A 21,344-nucleotide genomic window follows, 5' to 3' on the forward strand; every position below is an offset into this window, starting at 1 on the left:
AGAACGGATGGACCAGGCTATACAGTAAGCTTTGGCAAAGCCTTTTGCTAAGCCCGAAACGAAACGCAATTCAAACATTTTTGAAAGTTTGACGAAAAACACGCTAATGTACGTCTAACCAAATATTAACGGGGCGTCTGTTTGTATGTCTATATTTGAACTTGAATGTGTCATTTTGACTTTGCACCACAGTAGATTTAAACTTCTGCACCTCATTCTTGTTGTTGAAAATGCTGTTTGCTGTATCAGGAGTTTATCAGCAGTTCAAATGCATCAACAAAACAAACTTGACATTCATGCCTCCAAAGGCTGCTTGGTAACATCTGATCAGAGCTGCAGCTGTGACTCCGTCCTCCTTAGCGGCTATTAATAATGTCGTTATCTCTGTCTGCAATGCAACCAGCATCCACCCCCCCGCCTGTGCTGTCCGTGCTTGCAAACTGTGTCTTCTGGCTATATATACATATAAATATACATATTTTATTTATCCGCCCCCATCAGAACTCTTTTACGTTTTAACCCTCCTGCTGCTGTTGATTCCCGTAGCACAGGTGCAGCCGTGAACAGCAGCGAGAGCCTCCCTCCCTCCTCCTCTATCAACGACATCTCCTCCATGTCCACCGACCAGACCCTGGCTTCAGACACTGACAGCAGCCTGGAGACCTCCGCGGGACCCCTGGGGTGCTGCAGGTGACTATCCGCCTGCCTGCGCAACCCCATGTTCTTCCGGAGGTGAAGAACCCAACAGATATGACCGACGAAATTGAAATGATGTTTAAAAAAAAAGAAGAAAAAAAAAGAAAAAGAAAAGAAAGAAAAAAAAAAAAAGAAAGATCAAAATGAATATATTCTGAACAAAAACATAAGCTATTGAAACGCAGTCTGACATGATGAAACCCAAAGCCTGTGCATTGTCATTCAAAAAGCAGCAGTGGCATTAAACTGAAGATAATGAGCTGAGATATATGTTACTGATCCTCTAGTTGCTTTGCTTATAATCCCTCGCCCCGGAAACACACGCACACGCACGCGCACGCGCACACACACACACACACACACACACACACACACACATCTTGTATATGGCATCCAAACAAACAAACAAACAAACAAACAAAAAAAAAACCCTGCGCCTCCTGTAAAATGCATTTTGGCCAGCTGCTGGTTCCTCCTAATTACTTCCACAAGCATCCGTGGCTAATCGTTGTGGCAAGGTGGGCTGCCGTTGTCTTCATCGCTTTTGGTTACAAAAGCAATTTCCCTTTCGTTTTTTTGTTTTTTTTCCTGCATTCAGCTCTGAACCTCAACTCATTTCCTGAGTCGCTCCCACCCAACATGAGTTTTGAAGTGTTACTTTGCCTGTACCGTTTACTGGGTTTTGTACATCTTCAGGGAATGTGCAGTCGCTCTCACCCGCAGCTACTTGTAAATATTGTAATTCTGTACAGCTGAAGGGCAGACAGATTTGGGACTGAAGGCCAGTACACCGGGAGTTTTTTTTTTGTTTTTGTTTTTTGTCTGACTATCCTTCACCTTGCCACATTACTTCTCTCCACCTCGGTTGCCCCTCTGCCTAACGCTGTAGTTGTGCATGATTAGATTAAAACTGCGCAAATCACACTGTATGCTAGAGAGAGAAGAAAAAAAAAACCAGTCTGTACAGAGACTTGTATTCATGTGCTATGTAAACTAACTCCACCACAGACATTAGGAGGCGGGGTCTGGTCTCAGTAGGACAGAAAAGATGGTAAAATCAGGATTGAAATGATCGGTGTTCTCAGAAATAAATTAGACTGGTGAGTAATCTCCATGCCATTTCCCCTGGCGGCGTACAACTTGTCCCGCCACCACCCCGTGGGCCGACCCACGGCGTTGCATGTCACTGTGTAAACCATCACGGTTGGAAGAAGTGGAAATGTTTCACTGCGGTTCAACCACAAAAAGGCTTCTTCCAATTATTTGACTCCTTAAACACCATTCAGCGAGACAAAGGTGGAACAGCAGGAAGGTTTATGGGCAAACGAGGAGTGTTAACTTTGAAGCTGTGACTCCACCTGACAAATAAACAGGCTCTTATTGTCACCGCACGCTACACCATCACGCTTTAAAGAGGCAGCTGGATAGGATTCAACTGCCATATTTCCTGACTGGATGGTATTTAGGCTGGATGGCTCATCTGTTTATTTATACCAGTGGGAGGAATCTGAATATGGCTAGTTTAGTTTGGAGTAAAGGACTGCAGCTGCACCAAAAAAGAAGAAAAAGGAAAAAAAAAAAAAGTCCCTAAACCACAGTTTGGTGAAAGGATGTGGGAAGGCCTTGTTTAACCTCCATCTTTTTTTTTTTTTTTTTTCCAGGATGCCTCTGGTTATTTAGCCAATCAAACTGTGAGCTCTTTTTGCTCTTTTTTCAGCTTCGTCTCCGACGCACGCACAGTTGTCGCATCGTGAGTCTTTAGAGATGTAGTACTTGCTCTGTACCGTTCAGCCGCACCCTGCTACATTCATTACCTGAGTGAAGTTGGCCCCCCCACCCTCTTCAAATCAGACGAAATGGGTGTCGATTAACTCGACTACATTTGTGCAGCAAAAAAAAAATAAAATAAATTGTTTGTGCTGCTTTGGCTTTGACGATATTAATGAAAGGTTAAAGGTCAAAAGATCAACCAGCCTCTCCACTTTTATGAAATCAGACAAAATTGGCTAACAGGAATTTAGCTTCTTATGATATTAAGAATATTAATAAATATCCAAAGTGTCAATGATGAAATTGGGTTTATTTAATATTGAGGCAAAATGGCAAATTATTTAACTTCAGTACTTTAATGGGTTCTGAATATTGTCCCAGCAGTGGCAAATGGGGATCCTAACATGCAGACAAACAAACTAAATGTGCCCAAAAGCATGCTGTTTCTTGCTATGGTTACATTAGGATTCTTTTTGAAATTTTGTTTCTCTGCTAGCATAGCGACCCACCAAGGTAACTGTTAACGCTCTCTTCATCACAACCTCGTTTGAACTGCACGGTGTGAACTAAGCCGATTGAAAACTCCTGGCTCAAGCCGTCGTTTGTTAAATAAATTGTCGAGATAAAAAAGGCAGCAGGGTGTCTCCGCTATACATATCGTCACAAACTGCACATGTAACAGCAGAGAGGTGTGGAGAATTGCTGAGTTGGTGGCATCTGCCTGTGTGTAGTCTCAATCTCAGCAGTACGACATGTAATTGTTTTCCTGCAGTCAATCCACAACATTGTGCACATACAAAAATCCTGACTTGGAACAGCTACTTTGTTAACACTCCTGACGCCAGCGCAGTGCAGACACCACAGAGAAGAGGGCGACTGAGGTTGGCGTCTCCAGAGTAAGCTACGACTAGCTTGGCTTTCTGTTCAGGGTCTGGGGTCAGGGCAATCCTTCAAAAACAGGGTGCGACTTTGAAATGTTTTGTGTTTTAAAATGTTCAAATAAATTATTTTTTTTCACCTACAGGAGTTTCCACAGCTTGAGTTGGCTCCTTTATACCACAAATACACACAGTAGTGTTACAGTTTTTCTACAAGGCATTTTTGAACCATGTAAAACACTCTTGTTTTTTGTTGTTGTTGTTGTTTTTCCGTATCTTGACATGTTCCCGGTCGCTTAGAATATAGAAATACTGACACATCTTAATGTCTTTTTTTCCCCTCCCCCTCATTTCTGAATGTGAACTGCTCATCTTTTTATTCAACATCCCTCTGGACAGTTTTCTTGTGATTAAAGGTGCTTTTGATCCTGGTTAATGTGCCTGAAGAAGAAGAAGGTCCCCCCCCCCCCAACACCGAATGTAGAAACAGAGTTTCACAAGCATGCATGTCATTGTCCTAAAATTTGACCAGCAAAAAAATAAATAAATAAATAAAAAATTAGGAACAATTTAAAGTTGTGACCTGATCTGGACTTCTACTGCAGCTGTTTCGAGAATGTCAAAGATGAGCTCAGCTGTGTGTTTGGGAAGTTGTTTGTGCGTCTCTTGGTGTTCAGTCACATTAACCAACGGATTCAAAAACTTTACTTGTCAATCATGATCCAGATTTTTGCGGAAATATTTCAGAGTGATCTCTTGTGTGTTCAGAATCAACGTGTATGTCTCTCAGACTTCTATCTGTACTCTGAGGATTGCTGACCTTTCATTTAGCCATAATATTGCAATTACTAAAAAAAAAAAAAAAAAAGAAGAGTACACGTCACAGGTTAGGATACGTCTTGTAGTAGTGATCCCCGACCAACTGATTTTCTTTCTCACAAGCTCAACTGTAAATAATACTCCAAAAAATAAAAAAAAAATAAAAAAATGCAATAAACATTTTTATTGCACTCAAACAGGGAGGCAAGCTACTGCGAGGGTCAGGCGAAGTGTCTCCAACAATGAAAACCCTGTATAGCTCATCTGAATCAGGTGATGTTGTTCTTCGGTTCTTTTCCGACTCCTTCTCTTTTGATTCTTTTTGCTCCGTGCTGTTTTAAACAAGTCATTCTTTTTGACATTGTCAGGTTAAAAAATAAAAATAAAAAAAAAAGACGAAAAGAAACTGTATCTGTTTCACGCCGATCTCAAAGCTTCAGAATATAGCGTTTCGAGTAAAAGTCAAAATTAACGCAAATGAAAACAGAACAAAACAAACAGAAAAAGATGAAAAAAAAATATTGAAAGCTGTTACTGTAAACACAACATTTTAAAGGAACTGTGTATGTACAAATAGTATATGTATGTGATTGAAAATAAAGAAAACCTTTGATCTTGGACTATGGTTGATTTTTTTTGTTGTTGTTCTTTAATGTAAGTCTTTCATATGAAAAGTAGTATCATGCATGTTGTCTGGCAGAATCTCCTAAACTGTTATTGCACAATAAATACACAAAGCAAAGGGATTTTATTCCTTAGTCTTCTAGTGTTCTCTTATTAAGTTAGCAGACAAGTTTCCATGCCGTCTCCTGGGATTCCTGGAAAAGTCAATATAGTGTAAAGTTGTTAGAAGTGCCACATGCAATCGTTTTCACTTCCTCAGCATCAAACAGTGCTGCATTGGTGATTAGCAAGCATAATGGGGTGCCAATTTTCAATATTTACATTGGGAATTAGTTTTCAGTTAGCGTATCATATCATCAAGGCAAGTGCAATAACTTTTAAAAGAAAAGCATGTACATCACCTTGGAATGGAATAGACATGTTGAGTCACATTACCCTTGAGGGTGTGAAGGATTTGTGAGAAATGGATTAGGGTGAGAAAGTATTTATATACATTTTTATTATTTGCTTCAATCCCTCATGTCAAAATCTAATAAGAATCTTTAGTATTGGTGATAAAAATGTATATGCAATAAATATACTTCCTGTGTTGCTTGATTAATAGTTCTGTAAATAGCTAATGTCCTGATTTTGTTTTATTAGCGAAGTTACATAAAAATAATAAGGTGTGCACTGCATCCTTTTGACATTTTAGAGCTTCTGCCTTTGTGACACAGCACCATTTTTCAAATTTCACTATAATATATATATATATAAGTAGCATCCAACTCTAAGTCTTCTAGTTATAAAAAAGTAAACATTTATTCTTTGAAAGACACCCAGAAGTGACACAAGACTCACAGGAAATGCATTTTTATTTATAATGTCATGTCTTTTCAAGGTTCTTTTGAACATCAAGTATCACTTCTTGCATGAGTTTCAGTATCCGCCATCACCTCAGTCCATTATCTGCTCTTTGCGTGGAATTCACAGAGTGAGGTGGCACCAGTCAGCTGGGCTAAAGCCTATTATTTCCCGACGAAGAGTGTGAAGTGAGAAGCGTAGAGTCCCCTCTCTTTATTTGGTTGTCCAGGCACTTTCTTTTCTCTGTGCACACATTCCGGATGTCCTGCAATGACCAGCAGCAGGTTTAAAATGGGGAACAACCTCTGGTGGAGAAGCGTTAAGCGCGTTCACGACTCACACGACCGGACTTGTACCCATTAGCAAATCCACACCGTGTGCAGACGTTTGGTTTGAAGCTACATACATTACACTTGGTGAATAGAAAAAGTCACTAGACGCATATTCGGTTATTGTACACAAACCCCTGGTGAACCCCATGCACCTTCATGCGTTCGTCATCTGCCAGTAGATTTAATGTCGTTGGTGCTGATGAAATTCTTGCTCCAGTCAGATTTTTTTTTATTTTTCACAGTTAAAAACAGTTGTGTTGGTAATTATCCAGCTGCACCTTTTGCGCTTGTGCTGTAGGTTAGGATAAAAATCACCTGATGGATGTTTATATACAATCGTCTTTTACAACTGGCATCTTAGTCAATCAGTTTAAATCAGAATTTGCTACATATCTCTTGAAGTGAAAAGGTATATTTTCTCCTCAAATTCGGTATTCTGGACAAATTTTTATTGCCTACATGTCTGACAGTGCCAGTCAGATGTTTACACTCATTACGGGCGTACATCTTGTATTAAGTGTGGGGCCCCTAATGATGTTTTTTTTTTTTTTTTACAGTGTTCTGTCACAAAGGTGGAATGATTATCTAGCTTGAAACTCTACTAGTGCATGTACAACTTTTAATTTATTGTGAATTTCCTTCACTCCATGTCAACATTATACATAAAAGCTTTGAAATATACCACTATAAGCAAGTTGAAGCATTGTTTTATCAGCACGATATTGGCATTGACAGAAGCTTGTTTTCTACAGAAAAATTTACCGAGGCTTGTTGGATAATCGTTCCACCATGAGGAAGGATTAATTCAAATCCATCATTAAAAGCCCAAAAATGAATATGCCATGCTTGGTCAACGATGAGCGCAAGTAAACTTCTAACTGGCACTTTATGCAACTGACCCAATTGTGCCAGGCTTAAATTGCATTTTCTTTTAAAGCTACAAAACCTCCATTTGAACTGCTATCATGCCATTTAAACAACAATCAAAACCACAGTGCAGACTAACAAGTAGTGTCTTCAACCACCTAGCAAAAAAATAAAAAATAAAATTTACAGAAAGGTTCTCTCTTTTTTTTTCCTTTTTGGTCATGAGTAAATGTAACTACACAGAAGTACAAGCAAATACACAATGCACTCACCAGTTTAACATGGTTTGCAGATTGACTGACAGAACATTCAGTACCAACTGGAGGAGGCTGGACAAACATAGAAGTGCAAGGACAAAAAACAATCCTGATATAAAACATGTCACCATGACAACTTTGCTTAAATATCACGGACATTTAAGTGGCGGATTCAGTTACAAACATTTGACTGCAGTCGTCTGCGTCATTTCCCCCCTATGAACATGAGCCCACGCAGAATGACACAACAGGGCAATAAGAAATGAATAAAACTGGTGAGGAGCATCACTTGATTATTTTTAGGTCCACGATTGAGGTTATTTTTTTTCCATGTTTTTTTTCTTTTTTTCACATTTTACATTCCCCACATAAAATGTACAGTTTACTGGCACACTGATGAAGCTTTTCTTTATTCCACTTCCCAGTGAGTGAGCACCACAGCAGTTTCTGAGAAGGTTAGAAAGTGTCCATGAGGTGTTTAAATAACGCTATGTACAAATATAAGGTAAGCCTGACATCACTCCAGGTGACGTCTGTATTTACACAGGTATCCCTTTTATAGCTGTAGACGTTTATTTTATATATATTTTTTAATATATAAAACGGGTCCAAACATCCTTCAGTCAGCATCCTAATCCTGTCTCAAGTCCCATCGGCATTCACATCCACGAAATGAATAAGTGAACCACAGTCTGCCGTTCACTGTATCCAGATGGCGTTGTTTCGGTCCGGTCGGCGGGGCTCTGCGGCTGCGCTGTTGCCAGTCGCCGTGAGGTCGCTGAACGTGGAGAAAAACTGCTCCATCTCTTTCTGCAGCATCTGGTTTCGCCGCTCGGCGTCCTCCTTGGCCCGTTCGGCGTTGCGCAGCTTGATTTCCACCATGGTGTACTTCTTTCTCTCTTGGTCCAGCTCCTCGTGTAGGCCCACCATCTCCGTCTCCAGCTCCAGGTTGCGCTGCTCCAAGCTGGGGAAAAAAATAAATAATAATAATAACATGGGGAGAAATTATAGCTGAGCAATCTCTATCAACAAACCACCTCGGCACAGGAAAAAAAAAAAAAAAACTTGTGGAAAAAGAAAGTGATCTACAACTTATTCTATTTTTCTTCATGAAATTAATTATTTCTATAAATCAGGGCACCCGTCACACTTTGACATCAAAGTGTCTTTGACATGGGTTTTTAGTCTTACACTGTGAAGCCTCCAATGTTGGTTTATGTCCTTTTTGATGACAGGAGGTAAAACTGCCAGGCTGTTTATTGAAAGATTCAAAAGCAAAATCCAAAAAAGTGGAGTGAGTAGTGACTAATTAAATAAATAAACAGTATTCATAAAGATGTTACTGTAAAATAGTTAGTATCAAAAAATAAGTATTAAGGTAACAACATAAACAGAAATGCCAGAAAAATGTAAACATATGGATGGAAATGCTGGAATGTCTATAATCTAAAGACTTTATAATTAATTTATCATGACTATTTACATTTTGATATAGCAATTTTTGACACATGGGATAAGATGTAAGATTTTCACTGATTCAAAGTTCATTTGTGCCAAACATGACAATGATTTTAAAACAACGAAAAAAATTAAATAACTGTGCTACTTTTTTTTTTTTTTGTTATTTTGTAGAAAACCAAAAACCTATTAGATCCCCAAGACTCGATGTTGAAACTGAATCCTAACGCCTTTCAGCAAAGTATTAACTTAAGGGTACACTTATAGAACCTGCTTACTGCACGTTCTTTTTCTGTGATTTTGAAAAAGTCATTTTTTTTTTAACTCACAAAAATAGCATGAAGCAGCTATTTGAACGACTAATGGAAGAGAACGGTTACAAATGGACTCTGCACCTTTTGATCCTGGCCTCATACTCTGTCTTCTGTTTGTGCATCTCCTGCTTCAGACTGGCCACCAGACTGTGCAGAGCGCTGTGGTTCCCAGGTCCGTTCCCAGTGGTGAAACCTTCACTGGTATCACTGCTGCTGGTGCCGCGACTGCTCCCCCCTGCTCCATCTCCGCTCCCTTCCCTGCTGCTGTTCCTCCCACCACCTACTCCTCCTCCTCCTCCTCCTCCTCCTCCTCCTCCGCCGCCCGACTGCAGAGGCGCTCCCTCCTGAGCTGGTCCATCCAGGTCTCCGAACTGTCCGCTGTAGAAGTCCTGCTCTGGGCAGGTGGTGGTGGACGAGCGGCAGGAGGTGGAGTTGTCAGGGAGGGAGATTTCGCAGGAGGACGTGGACCAGGTGGCGCTGTCCACGCTCTGCTTGTCCTCGCAGCTGGTGTTCAGACACATGCTGGTGATCTGGTTCTGCAGGTTCTGATGGTTCAGCTGGACGTTGTCGTACGTGGACAGGCGGTTCTGATTGGTCGTTTGATCCCCGTTGTTGGAGACGTCACGCGTCTTGTTCTCCCGAAGTGCAACGCAGCTGTTTTGTACCCAAAGACCGTTGCGGCTGGTCGGGCCTCCTGTGATTACGTCGGACCCCGACATCCCCAGTCGAAGAGCACCCGTCCCATTCGCAGCAGGACTGCCTCCACTTGTCACCCCGCTGGTGCCCATTTTTGTGCCCGGGCCTTTAAGCGCCCCGCTTCGACGCATGGGCAAACTCCCGCCTCCGGTCAGGTTCTGGGTCTTATCGAAATCTGCTGGGGGCGAGGAGCTGAAGGAACCATTAGTAACGATGCCACTACCTTTACTGAAAGCTGGGTTCTTCTTCACCATGAGGGGCGGACTACGCGTCATTTCAAAGCGTCCAGTGATAACCGTCCTCGGGCTCGCCGACCGCGGCGACCCGGTGTTGTCTACTTGTTGGCGGTGCGACCGAGACTCGGTGTCCCAAACACACTGCCGCATCAGCTGCGTGTTGTTGTTCTCTGCATTCTGAGACAGGGCGCTGACGGCCGAGGTAGTTGTGGGGATTTGCCCCTTCAGCGGTTCGATGTTGTTGTTGTTGGCGAGTTCGAGAACTGTGGGCTCGTCTTCATCTCTGGGGAACAGCACGTCGTGGTGGCCGATCAAAACAGCCATGAGCTGCTTGACCAGGACAGTTCCTGGAAAAAAAAAAGAGATCATTATATAAAGGAAACACCATAACAGACAGACGTTCTTAACACCGACCTTCCATGATTGTTACCGGATCCTCAATCTTTGGCCTTAAGATATTTGGCCCAAAGACCGTCGCCAAGTTCTGAACACTCATTTTATTCACTCCTGAGTATGACTGAACTTCATCAAGAAATCTATGAAAAAACACAAACATATATACCTCATAACCACTTCCAATGGCTTGAATTTCATCTATCGTTAACACATACCTGCAGATGTACTTGAGGAGGTTATAGTTTACTGGAGGTAGACTTTCCACAAGCCTTTTCAGTTCCTTCGTACCCTGCAGGTTAGAGAAGTTGATCATGTTAAAATCTTAAAATGTCAAAAACCACAACTCTATATCAAACAAACAAAAAAGAAATAGAAAAAAGAAAAAAAATCTATATGTGAAATGTAAATTATGATCAAACAGATGTCTCTTACTCAGCTAGTAGATGTGTATGCCAAAGGTCTACTAGGTGTAAATATAACAAAATATGATTTAACAAAGCATTGACTGGTTTCCTTCCACTTCAGGATAATGAAGAACTTTTGGTAGTCTGCTGCATACAATCACACAGTGAATACACTGAGGTTTGTGATTGTAACGCCACAAAATGTGAAAACATTCAAGGAGTACGTTTGAAGTATACGTAGAGCTTTCCCCCCACTTAATCACTTTTTAACTTTAAAGTCAGGAGAAGGCTAAAAAAAATGAGGGAAGCTGTTCAGGATATGTTGTTGGGATTTGCAAACAAAAATGTTGTAGCCAAAAATGTTGACTTACTTATAAACTGTTTTGAACGGCATAGAACATCTGGTACAAAGTGTGTTTTACAATGCAAGAGAAATCCTGTTTATGTGGGCCACATCAGGGAAAGTGCACCACTGCGTGAGGCAGAGCGGTGCACGGACTGCGGTGGACATAAATCAGCTTTAACGGGACCAAAGCGAGGATTTTCAGAGCTCACTTTATATCAGTAACCTACCTTACGCGTGGACACGGGGATTAAGTCTGTGACGGGACATATACAAAGAAAAAAAAAAAAAAAAGCATAATTTTTCATTTCCTACCATTTCATCATCTTTGCCGAGGAGTTTGGCATTGGCCAGGAACTCTTCGTATTTCTGGAAGGGGACGACAGGCTCGGGTAGTTCTCTGAGGTACAGCTTCAGCAGAGACGCTACCGTATGCACATCTGTGTTACTGTAGACAGATAAAGTGGTGACAACAAGCAAGACGGTGGTAACTCTGAAGCTATGATAAGGCCTATTTGGTATCATGTTTCTAAACAGAAGTAACTGTTTAGAAAGATGTAAGACGCTTTTCAGAGTTGAACACCACATCAACGTGTTTCTGTTTAATACATGCATTAAATCCACAACAAAGAAGTACAGATAAAAAAAAAAAAAAAATTGCTAACTGAGATGTTTTTGCTTATTGTGTCAAACCCAGTCTTTAGGTGGTGGTTTTTAATTAATCATATTTCCACAACAGTCTGTTTTTAGCAAATGGCGCAGCACTAGAGTTTTATATAATTTTATATGAAAAATGGACGCTAATGCCTAGTGTGCTACAGTTTTTAAAGATTTGTCGGAAGTATTTGACAAGGTGGATCATGATACTTATGTCAAAGGCTTTTAGATGGAACCAGATGGTGCTTTTTTAGTGGATTCCAGTTAGTATGCTCAATGTTAATGACCCCTTTTTGAGGTAGACCTTATTATAGTATTACTGGCGCATCTCTCTGTCTCTATGTTGTTAAGTGCAGTTGCTTTCTGTCACTCAATCACTGTTTCCTGGTGTTGCAGGTCACATTTGAGATTATTCAAGGGTTTGTTGTTTTCAAATAAATTGCTGCTGTGTCGACATAAGATACAGTCACTGACCTTATGTGGATTCACAAGATCGGTGTCTTCTTACCATGTTAATGTGTGCCAATTATTATTCATGTATGTGATCCTATTTGCTCACCTTACACATCTTAGACTCTATCTATCATGGACCACAGAGATTTATCACAAGATATTTAAATCTTACACTCAGCATTGCACTTTGTGCTCTTTGGTTGCCTGGCATTTATCATTTACACATGGATAATTCCATGTGTAAATGATAAACACCAGCATAATTCATTTGGGCATCAATATAGTTGGCTTTGTTTTGATGCGCCTGTCCTAAATGTCACTAAAACAGAGCAACTACAACCTCTGACTTATATTTAGTGTCCCTTTAGTGCAGAACTTGAAATAAAGGCATGAAGAACATGAAGCTGTGAAGCTTGAAAAGGGACTTTGAGCTATTCTTGTTTTTATTTTTTTCCCCTTATATTTAATATTTTATTTAATTTGCTCAATTCGCCAATGGACTATTGCAACGTCTACACGAAAAAAATGTAAAACAGTATGTCTTTTTCTTGAAATTGAAGCACCATAGAGTCTTAGCATAACATTCAACATGCTAAGTTTCAAATGATTAAAAAGCAAAGCATGAATCCGGGACACATGCAAGAACCCTGCGTTTTACCAGAGGGAAAAAGGAAACGAGAAAAGGATCTGAGAGGTGAAATGAAGGCTGCGTTGGCAAGCTTAGGTGATCCTACAAAAGAAAAGGATTTGGGTTTAGAGATGATAACGATCCAACAGGCGACAGGTGGCGAGGCCAGCAGGGGGTTAGAGAGGCTAATCAGGGGAGAGATGGATGGAGTCATTGCCACTGAAATGCAATAAAGGATTTTACATGAAAGGTGCTTCAGCCACCACCCTGAAAGATGCATGGATGATTATCAGGTTAAAGAAAATTAATGTGCATATTATGATCAGGCACTTTTAAGTGTGCTTGTTTTTTAGTTATTACACTAAGGAGGATTATGCTAGCAAGTGCATTTAATTAAACCACTTCTCTTTAGCGTAAAATGACCAGTGCCCATGCTTCTGTATTCAAACTAGGAATATGAGTATGCTGTCACAGCAGTGGAGACTAAATGAAAGTCTTAGTGTAGTCAGTTGCATTCATGTTCTTCTCTTACCAATCAAACGAGGGCTTCTCCCCGCAGTCGAAGGCGTCCTGAAGCTCTTTGACCAGATTGGCCTGTCCAGGCAGTCTGAAAAGACCCTCTTCCTGAAGACCCCACTGGCGAATGAAGTCCACACATTGCTCAACCAGCATCGGAGCAAGTTTGTTCCCAAACCGGCGCTCATACCGCACCGTGTCCTCCAGTTTCTGGCCGAAGATCCCTGGAGAATGCGAAGAAGTGGCGGAGATGTATTTGTTATAATAAATATTTGCTGAATAACAAAACAATTGTTTTTAATATTCATCACTGCCTATCAGTAGTATTTAGTATTTAGTGGAAAGGTACACCCTGGACAGGTTGCTCGTCAATCCACAGGGCAACATAAAGACAAATACAGGCGACTTAAAATGTAAAAACAAACTATGAGAAGAACCTACAGTGGTAAAAGACATACATAGGAAGAATATGCTACAGAATCCAACTGAGACTCAAATACCACTTAACTTAATCTCACGATTCGCTAAAGTAGATGTTTCACTCATCTCAACATGCTGGATGCTTGAAACTGAATGTGAAACTGATGACAGTGTTATTATTCCAGTTTATGGTCAGCAGACCACTTGGGGGTAAGTAAGCACAGGACAGTGAAATGTCTCTTTGAGATGAGCAATTGATCACTCAATGTGGAAAAAACAAAAAGGACAGTGACTACATGGCTAAGATCTCTTGAGCCTAAAACTCACACACTATTCAGACATATTTCAGAGATACAAGAGTTGACATTTTAGAAACTGTCTTCTAATTAAACCCACTCAACAAGAGTTTTTTTAAAATATGTTATTAGATATGGCAACAATGAAAACTGTGACACAGCCTTGGGTTGGAAACCCTAACCTTGGGTCATTCAAATATACTTCTTGCCACTTTGGTCAAACGGGTTCATGTTTATCTGATGAGAATAAAGTATTAATCCAAAATGAAACTGGGTTGACATTGCAAACGGCTGCAAATCTTAGTCAAGGTTCAAATTGTCCATTTTGGATCAGAGGCTTCTTTCTTTGCGAGAACTCGGTCAGCTTACGGCAAATATAACTCTGCTTCACAGTAGACGCTGCCACTGATGTTCCAGCAGAAAGTAGCCACTTTCCACCACCACCGAGGTTAATAGCTTGGGTTAGACGGATAAATGAAGCATTGCACCAGGACAATTAATCCAAATATATCCCTGGTCTGGTTTTGGAATGGACAAATCAGGTTTGTGGAATGGTTTTCCAAAAGCCAAACTAAAGCCTTAATCAAAATTTTTGGACTTTACTTAAAAGTCCCATCCGCCTCGGGAAACCATCTAATTAAAATGAGCGCTACAAATTTAGACAAGAAGCGCTATCAAATATCCAGTCTGAATTATGCCAAAAGCTTGATGATGGCTACAAAAACATGTGTTGTCTTTCCAACTTGCAAACAGAATGAAAACAACAACAACAAAAAATCAGTCATACACCTGGACGGATTGAGTCCAACTTTCAGATCAACACCACTTCCCCTCTGTCTGAGGCAGGCTGCCATTTGCAGCCGCCTCATGTAAACACAGCACAGGAGGAGATTAAGGCTGCCTCACAAAGAGATTTAGATTTGCATATTTGTTTCAGTCTCCAGACAGAAGCTACTCGCACACATTCAGACACGTGGACGTGCTACGACCAGGCACACTACCAAATTAGACAAGGCTTATCAGGGGCCAATGTACACATGACACATTTTACACCCCAAGCTATACAAAAGCAGAATAACTCATGAAAACACTTAAAAACATATTTCCCTTTCGATTTTCCTCTGCATCACAAAGACTCGTCGATTCGTGCTGGATCCTGCACTAAACACCTTTTTCTCTGACAATATTACATATGTTATTAAACTCACCTCTCTTAAAAATTAAAGATCCAGTCAGTTTCTTGAAAAAAATGTCTTTTAATAAATTTATGGTACGACAACACAGTTGCAGATCTTCAGGCGCATGCATACCTGCATTCCCCCTCCCCCCCAAAAAAATCCTTCTACAAAGTTATGAAAGAAAACTAAAGCAGCAATGAAGCAAAGAATGCTTCCATTTCCTTTTTCCATCAGACGCTAAAACAGCGTTAGGTTATTTTTTAACTGAAAAATGGCTGAAACGTACGCTAAAAATATCCTCAAAGAATTACTTCAAGTTGAGTTTCTGCTTTCAAAATAAAAAAAAAATAAGCTAACGTCCACCCTGGGAATAAATCGTAGATCCTCCCGTATCGACAACCGCGCAAGAGAAAAAGGGACTGAAAACGAGATCATCCCTCCAGACGTTCCGGTCATGAGTGAAGGAATGTTTTCCAGTGTGTGCTGAACAGCTTATGCTTCTGAGTGTGATTTTCCTGCATGTTTGCTGTTCCTTCTGGACAGGTTGTACTTTAAAACGCAGACCATCACAGAGGAGTGACACCTCTAGACAGCCTGCGAGCCCTCGAGGGTTTCCGTCAAACCTCTCAGGCCCCGACAGTCACACAAAAGAAGCAAGCATCAACACCAATGTTGACCTAAAATGAGTCCTGCCAGTTTTTTTTTTTTGTATTATTTTTGCAATGTTATGCATAAACTAGCCAAATCAGTCTTTTGTGAATATAAGTTTTAACTTTGATAGCAGAGAAAAAGAGTTGAAGCCTTTACTTGCTATCTCTCTACAATAATGTATTCCTAATCATATCCATTAAGAGTGGAAGCCTTTATATTTTGTTTCATTTGCATTAAAATTCAAACCTGGGAAAGATGGGAGCATCTCGATACCTATTCTCCAATTAGAGGTGGGGAAACTAGCCGGCCTGTTATGTTGAGGGACCAGGATGGCTATTAGGTAACACAAGAAATTACAAGCTGCTCTCACATCATTGAACCTTGAAGTTTGATTTTCAACATAGCAACAGAGCTGAAGTGAAAAAGTAATAATTTTCCTGACTTAAGTGCTTTTTTTAAAACAAATTTACATTTCTTGAACAGCTACAACTCATGAAAATTTAGGATTTTTACAAGTTGGTGATGAAGACTGAATGCAAACTCAAGCCAAATGCTGTTTTAAAAGTATTTTTTTAGAAAATTACAATTTTCTTTTGGAGAGATAAGATAAACTTTATTGTCTCCAAGGGGCAGTGTGTTTCTTAACCAGCAAACAACGAAAGCAAAGAAAAAATAGGGAGAAACAAACAAAAAAAAGATAATTAGAGCCGTCACTCTCTGTTCAGCTACATTAAAAACATAGCTTCAGACAAGAACATCATACATCTCTTTCCCAATCACCTGCAACTGAAAAAACTCCCAAAAAAACATTCCCAAATACAAATCATCAAAAAGGTAGTTACCATGAAATAGATCTCCAAGGATCCAGATAGAGAATCCACAGCTGCACATTTTCCCCCAATCACGTCCTTTCTTGTCTCACTTTGAGCAGTACTTAATGCATTTGTCCAGCTGTCAGTACTTTGGTCTCTTTCTCTTTTTCCAGCAGCCTCGTTGGAGCAAACTTTTTTATGAATTTTCAGCAGTCATAATCAGCCTATCAGGGCTCAGTTGTTAACTGCTGCTGCTGCAAAATGGCTAANTTTTGGAGAGATAAGATAAACTTTATTGTCTCCAAGGGGCAGTGTGTTTCTTAACCAGCAAACAACAAAAGCAAAGAAAAAATAGGGAGAAACAAACAAACAAAAAAAAGATAATTAGAGCCGTCACTCTGTTCAGCTACATTAAAAACATAGCTTCAGACAAGAACATCATACATCTCTTTCCCAATCTCCTGCAACTGAAAAATCTCCCAAAAAAACATTCCCAAATACAAATCATCAAAAAGGTAGTTACCATGAAATAGATCTCCAAGGATCCAGATAGAGAATCCACAGCTGCACATTTTCCCCCAATCACGTCCTTTCTTGTCTCACTTTGAGCAGTACTTAATGCATTTGTCCAGCTGTCAGTACTTTGGTCTCTTTCTCTTTTTCCAGCAGCCTCGTTGGAGCAAACTTTTTTATGAATTTTCAGCAGTCATAATCAGCCTATCAGGGCTCAGTTGTTAACTGCTGCTGCTGCAAAATGGCTAATGGCTGATGTGTGTGATCTTTCTGCGGATGTCTGCGTGTGAATGTGTGTGTGTGTGTGTGTGTGTAGGCGTGCCAGTGTGAGCCCGACGAGGCTCAAACATGGAGCCACCTTTCCTGTGGCATCTTTGACAAATGGCTCGTCCTTTTGAAAAGCAGTCAACTGCAATCGACATCAAACTCCCTGCACTGAAAACAGAGGGGCCAACTCCGCCTCATCTATTCTGTTGGTCAATGAAGGGCCGTCTGAACTGCCTGTCTGGTTACAAACGCTGCACTTGTGCCCCGCTGATGCACAATCTAGGCCAGTGTCTGCCAGGACAGTCAATAACAAACCACGGCGACGCAGCGGGAGACTCGATAATCAGCAGAATAATTCCAACAAAGTCACAGAACAATTACAGCATCAATGGACGGCATCTTTTTTTTGTTCTTTTTTTTTGTCAGTGACAGGGTTTTATTGATTATTTGACACACATTTGTTGAAAACCTATTACATTGTTTGGTAGAGACGATGGAGGAAAAAAAAAACCCAACAAATATGATGGATGACGCTACGATTTCCAACGGGAGTTGCTGCACATTTTCCAGCTCCTGAGACAGGCAGAAATCCTACTCTTTTCCTAGGACGCCCAGCAGCATGTCCAAGGACTTTAGCTGCATCAACACAAAGTAGTTAATTCTTCCTGAACTAAATCCTTAAAAAAAAGAAAAAGATACTAAATCCTTAAAAAAAAGAAAAAGATAATGCTTAAACCAAATCTTAGAAAAAAAAAACATTTTAATTAATGGGATATGATCAACAAAAGGTAAAAATTCAACTAGATAACACGACATTTCACCCAATAAAAGTTAAGAATTCAGACTTAAATTCAGGTGCGCTCAATAAAAAAAAAAAGTCAAATCTCAAACATCCAAAAATACAAAGTAACCGCTAAAAATTATAACAATTTCCCAAACTGTAACAAAAATACAGGATTGTTACCAGTAACCACATCTCCAAGAATCCAGATAGAGAAACCGCACATCCCTGCTCCAACACACCTAAATCAAATAGCTGAATTCCCTCATCAGTTTTCAATCTTTAAGCTCTGCAGATGTCTGGTGATGAGCCATTATTTGATGATTCAGGTGTGTTGGAGAAGGGACGCATCCAATATTACTGAATAGTAGCTACATAGAGAAAGTACAGTCCTAATAGGCAACTAATAACAAACCTCAAGAGTCTTACTTTAGGTACGCAACACTTCAGATTAGATATTTGTCCTGTGTTTTTATTCCTGTCCTGTGATGTGCATATGCATAAAAAGTTACAAAAGCTAAGATTTGCATGACTGACCCCCTCATGACATTGAACTCATATAATCTTCTGTCAAGAAAAGCTGTTGTGAGGACAAAAACAGAAAGTATAACTCAGGTGTATCACAGCGTTGCTCCCAACTTCACTTACTGCTGATAGGATAAAGGGGAAAAAAAGGGCTGCATTCATGCTAACCTCCACCAAAAGGTGCCCAGATGACCCTCCGGATCGTCTTCACCCAATCCTCCATGTCATTCTGGGTGCTGGCCATAAGTAGGTAGGTCTCATGGTTGGTTGTCATCCGCTCTCTATCTCCTCCTGTTCAAGAAAAACAAAAGAGAGAGAGAGAGAGAGAGAGAGAGAGAGAGAGAGAGAGAGAGAGAGAAAAACATGTAACATTATTGAAACAAGCTTAATTATCTGGTGTCTATCATCATCATCGTTGATCTCTTTGTGCAAAATGGATTTACGGGACAGAGCAAACATTCCCAATTTGTAACATTTCCAATAAAATGTTTTAATTTTTAATGCATTACTTCCTGTTTCCTTAAAGTGTGGCTATAATGTGACACAGAGGCTTGTTTATTTTAGCCACTCTTAAATATGAGAATGACAGGAGAACATGCCACTAAAATATAGAAGTTGTTTTGGATCTTTATATGTCAACCATGGCTGCAGAAAATTGCAAAACGTTGTCCATTTGTAACATGTGCTTTAAAAAAGCATAGACACACTTGTGGCTTTTCAAGATGGCGAACAATCAAAGGACCCCAGCTCTTTTACAGGAATGCACTTCAGGTGAAATCAACTAATAACTCGACCCACCACCAGCTGGATTAATCATGCCTTTGACTGTGAGGGACCCTGATCCATTGATTGTATCCCAGGATGGGGTCTGCTGGTGCCAAACAAAAACTATTTATAGACACGAACACAACAGGGAAGGGCACCGGGTTACAATGAATACAACAACTTCAAAACTCAACATTTCCATGATGAGTCATTAATTCTGCAGTTGAAACCTGTTTGCAAATGATACCGCTAATTTGATAGGTTCAAAACAACAACGCATTACGCCATACCAGCTTAGGGGTTCAAAGACCCTGAGTGGCTGGAGAGCCAGACTAAATTTAGACGTAAACGTTGACAGTGAAATTTACGCTCACTGTCAGCCCTGATGAGATCTCATTAACGGTTTCAAGAGACCATATGTTCTCCGCATGAAGCATTTAACATCTGCAAGGGCTCCCTTCACAATCTCAATCTAGGCTCTTTCAAAATAAGACACTTAAAGTGATATTACCTCCAGGTTAGAAAAAAAACAAAACAAAATTAATCTGAAGTCAGACTTTACTGTTTATCACATGTAAAAACTGTTTCGCGTATTATATAAAATATTGTTTTACATTGTCAGGCAGGTGGAATTTGTTGTTATTTTTACTTAACTTAAAATGCATTTTCAAGAGTTCCATGTGAGACATCCATGATCAAAGGTCATAATAACATTTTTGAAACCTTTGCTAAACTTAAAAAAAATCAGTGTAAATAAATAAATCACAATGCAATAAATACTTTCTAATGTATTTCCAGAAATGAAAATACACATATAGTATAGCACATAAATATCAAATAAATTCCTAATTATTATGGTTCATAAAATAGTACCACCTTATTGGTTAACATGCAAACATATTGATATGCAAATAATAAAATAACTATACTCATGAGTTTTGCAAATAAAATTAAAAACAATGGATTTATTGTAAATGTATATTTTTATGCATATATTTTAGTTTTTGTTTTATATATATATATATATATATATATATATATATATATATATATATATATATAGTCTATTATTTAAAAAAACATTTTTGAGCCAAACCTCACAATAAAAAACGAGTTTATTAACTTTAATACTGAAAACAATTTCGCTCTGTTCTTCTTGATGGCTGTGTGTCCAAGATGGAGGTATTTAATCAAGTCTAAGTAGTCTAATGGTTTCTCCTTCTAGTCCAGCGATTAGTCGCCCCCAGCTATTGATTGTCCTCAGCGCTCTCATTAATTAATTAGCCTACACCTTGCAGTGGAGGCATTAAACTTCACTAGGCGCCTGTCTCTACCCTCCCAAATGCCAGCAGACATCCTATCTGTATTAAACATATAAAAATCCGTTCCCGGTAATAACTGAACGCGTCCATTTGTGAAAAACAAACAAAAGGCAGCTCCGGCTCACCTCCTGACTTCCTCAAATCCACAGTTTCATTTCATTCCATATCCCTCCAAGCAGCGACACGGAACAATGTTTCAGTTTAACTAGTAACCCGCAGTAAAGCATGTACTAACCGGGTAATAGAGCCGCTCACTTGTGCTCGCACATGGGAGTGTTTCTTCAGCTGCTCTCAAAGCTCCGCCGCTCCAGGTTTACTTTGTTCGCGACCCGGAGCTCCGCGTTTACTTTAGCCCGGAGTTCACCACGTGATCAGCGCCGCTAGGTGGCAGATCAGTTATTGGATTCAGTAGAATGAGAAAACGATCAAGTATCGATGAGTATGCGCATCCACACTGTCAGATTTACCGGGAGAGAGAGTCACCAAGGGCCGTAGCAAGTTTTTCCAGGGCCCAGAAGTCGTGTCCGCACCCGAGCTCCCCCCAATTACTATTATTGATAATAATTTGTTAAGCTGTGCTACACTACATTTGTTCTAATCCATTTTCACTTGTATAAATATATTTAT

The 21,344-nt window shown here is 40.0% G+C and overlaps 2 protein-coding genes across 13 annotated transcripts in view; one reads left to right on the forward strand and one right to left on the reverse strand.

Annotated features, from left to right (window-relative positions):
• Nucleotides 1–4,672, forward strand: part of mapk10 (mitogen-activated protein kinase 10) — a 39,603-nt gene extending 34,931 nt beyond the window's left edge. For 4 of the 7 annotated variants that reach the window (XM_007558891.2, XM_016674757.1, XM_016674758.1 and 1 more), the window contains one exon: nt 552–4,672. In XM_007558891.2, the coding sequence (XP_007558953.1) occupies nt 552–694 (143 nt within the window). In that variant the 3' untranslated portion in view covers nt 695–4,672. Of the gene's footprint in view, nt 1–546 lie in introns of all 7 variants that reach the window. The other 3 variants (XM_007558893.2, XM_016674760.1, XM_007558892.2) reach the window with 3 other exon arrangements.
• A 951-nt stretch (nt 4,673–5,623) lies between these two features.
• arhgap24 (Rho GTPase activating protein 24) overlaps nt 5,624–21,344 on the reverse strand; it is a 76,852-nt gene continuing 61,131 nt past the window's right edge. For 4 of the 6 annotated variants that reach the window (XM_007558895.2, XM_007558894.2, XM_007558896.2 and 1 more), the window contains 7 exons: nt 18,799–18,921; nt 13,204–13,411; nt 11,249–11,381; nt 10,402–10,475; nt 10,205–10,326; nt 8,940–10,137; nt 5,624–8,050 (listed from right to left, as the gene is read on the reverse strand). In XM_007558895.2, coding sequence (XP_007558957.1) covers nt 7,786–8,050; nt 8,940–10,137; nt 10,205–10,326; nt 10,402–10,475; nt 11,249–11,381; nt 13,204–13,411; nt 18,799–18,921 — 2,123 coding nt within the window. In that variant the 3' untranslated portion in view covers nt 5,624–7,785. The other 2 variants (XM_007558897.2, XM_007558899.2) reach the window with 2 other exon arrangements.

The sequence above is a fragment of the Poecilia formosa genome, unplaced genomic scaffold (assembly GCF_000485575.1).
Source record: "Poecilia formosa unplaced genomic scaffold, Poecilia_formosa-5.1.2 Scaffold100, whole genome shotgun sequence".
In the NCBI taxonomy this organism is placed as follows: Eukaryota; Metazoa; Chordata; class Actinopteri; order Cyprinodontiformes; family Poeciliidae; genus Poecilia; species Poecilia formosa.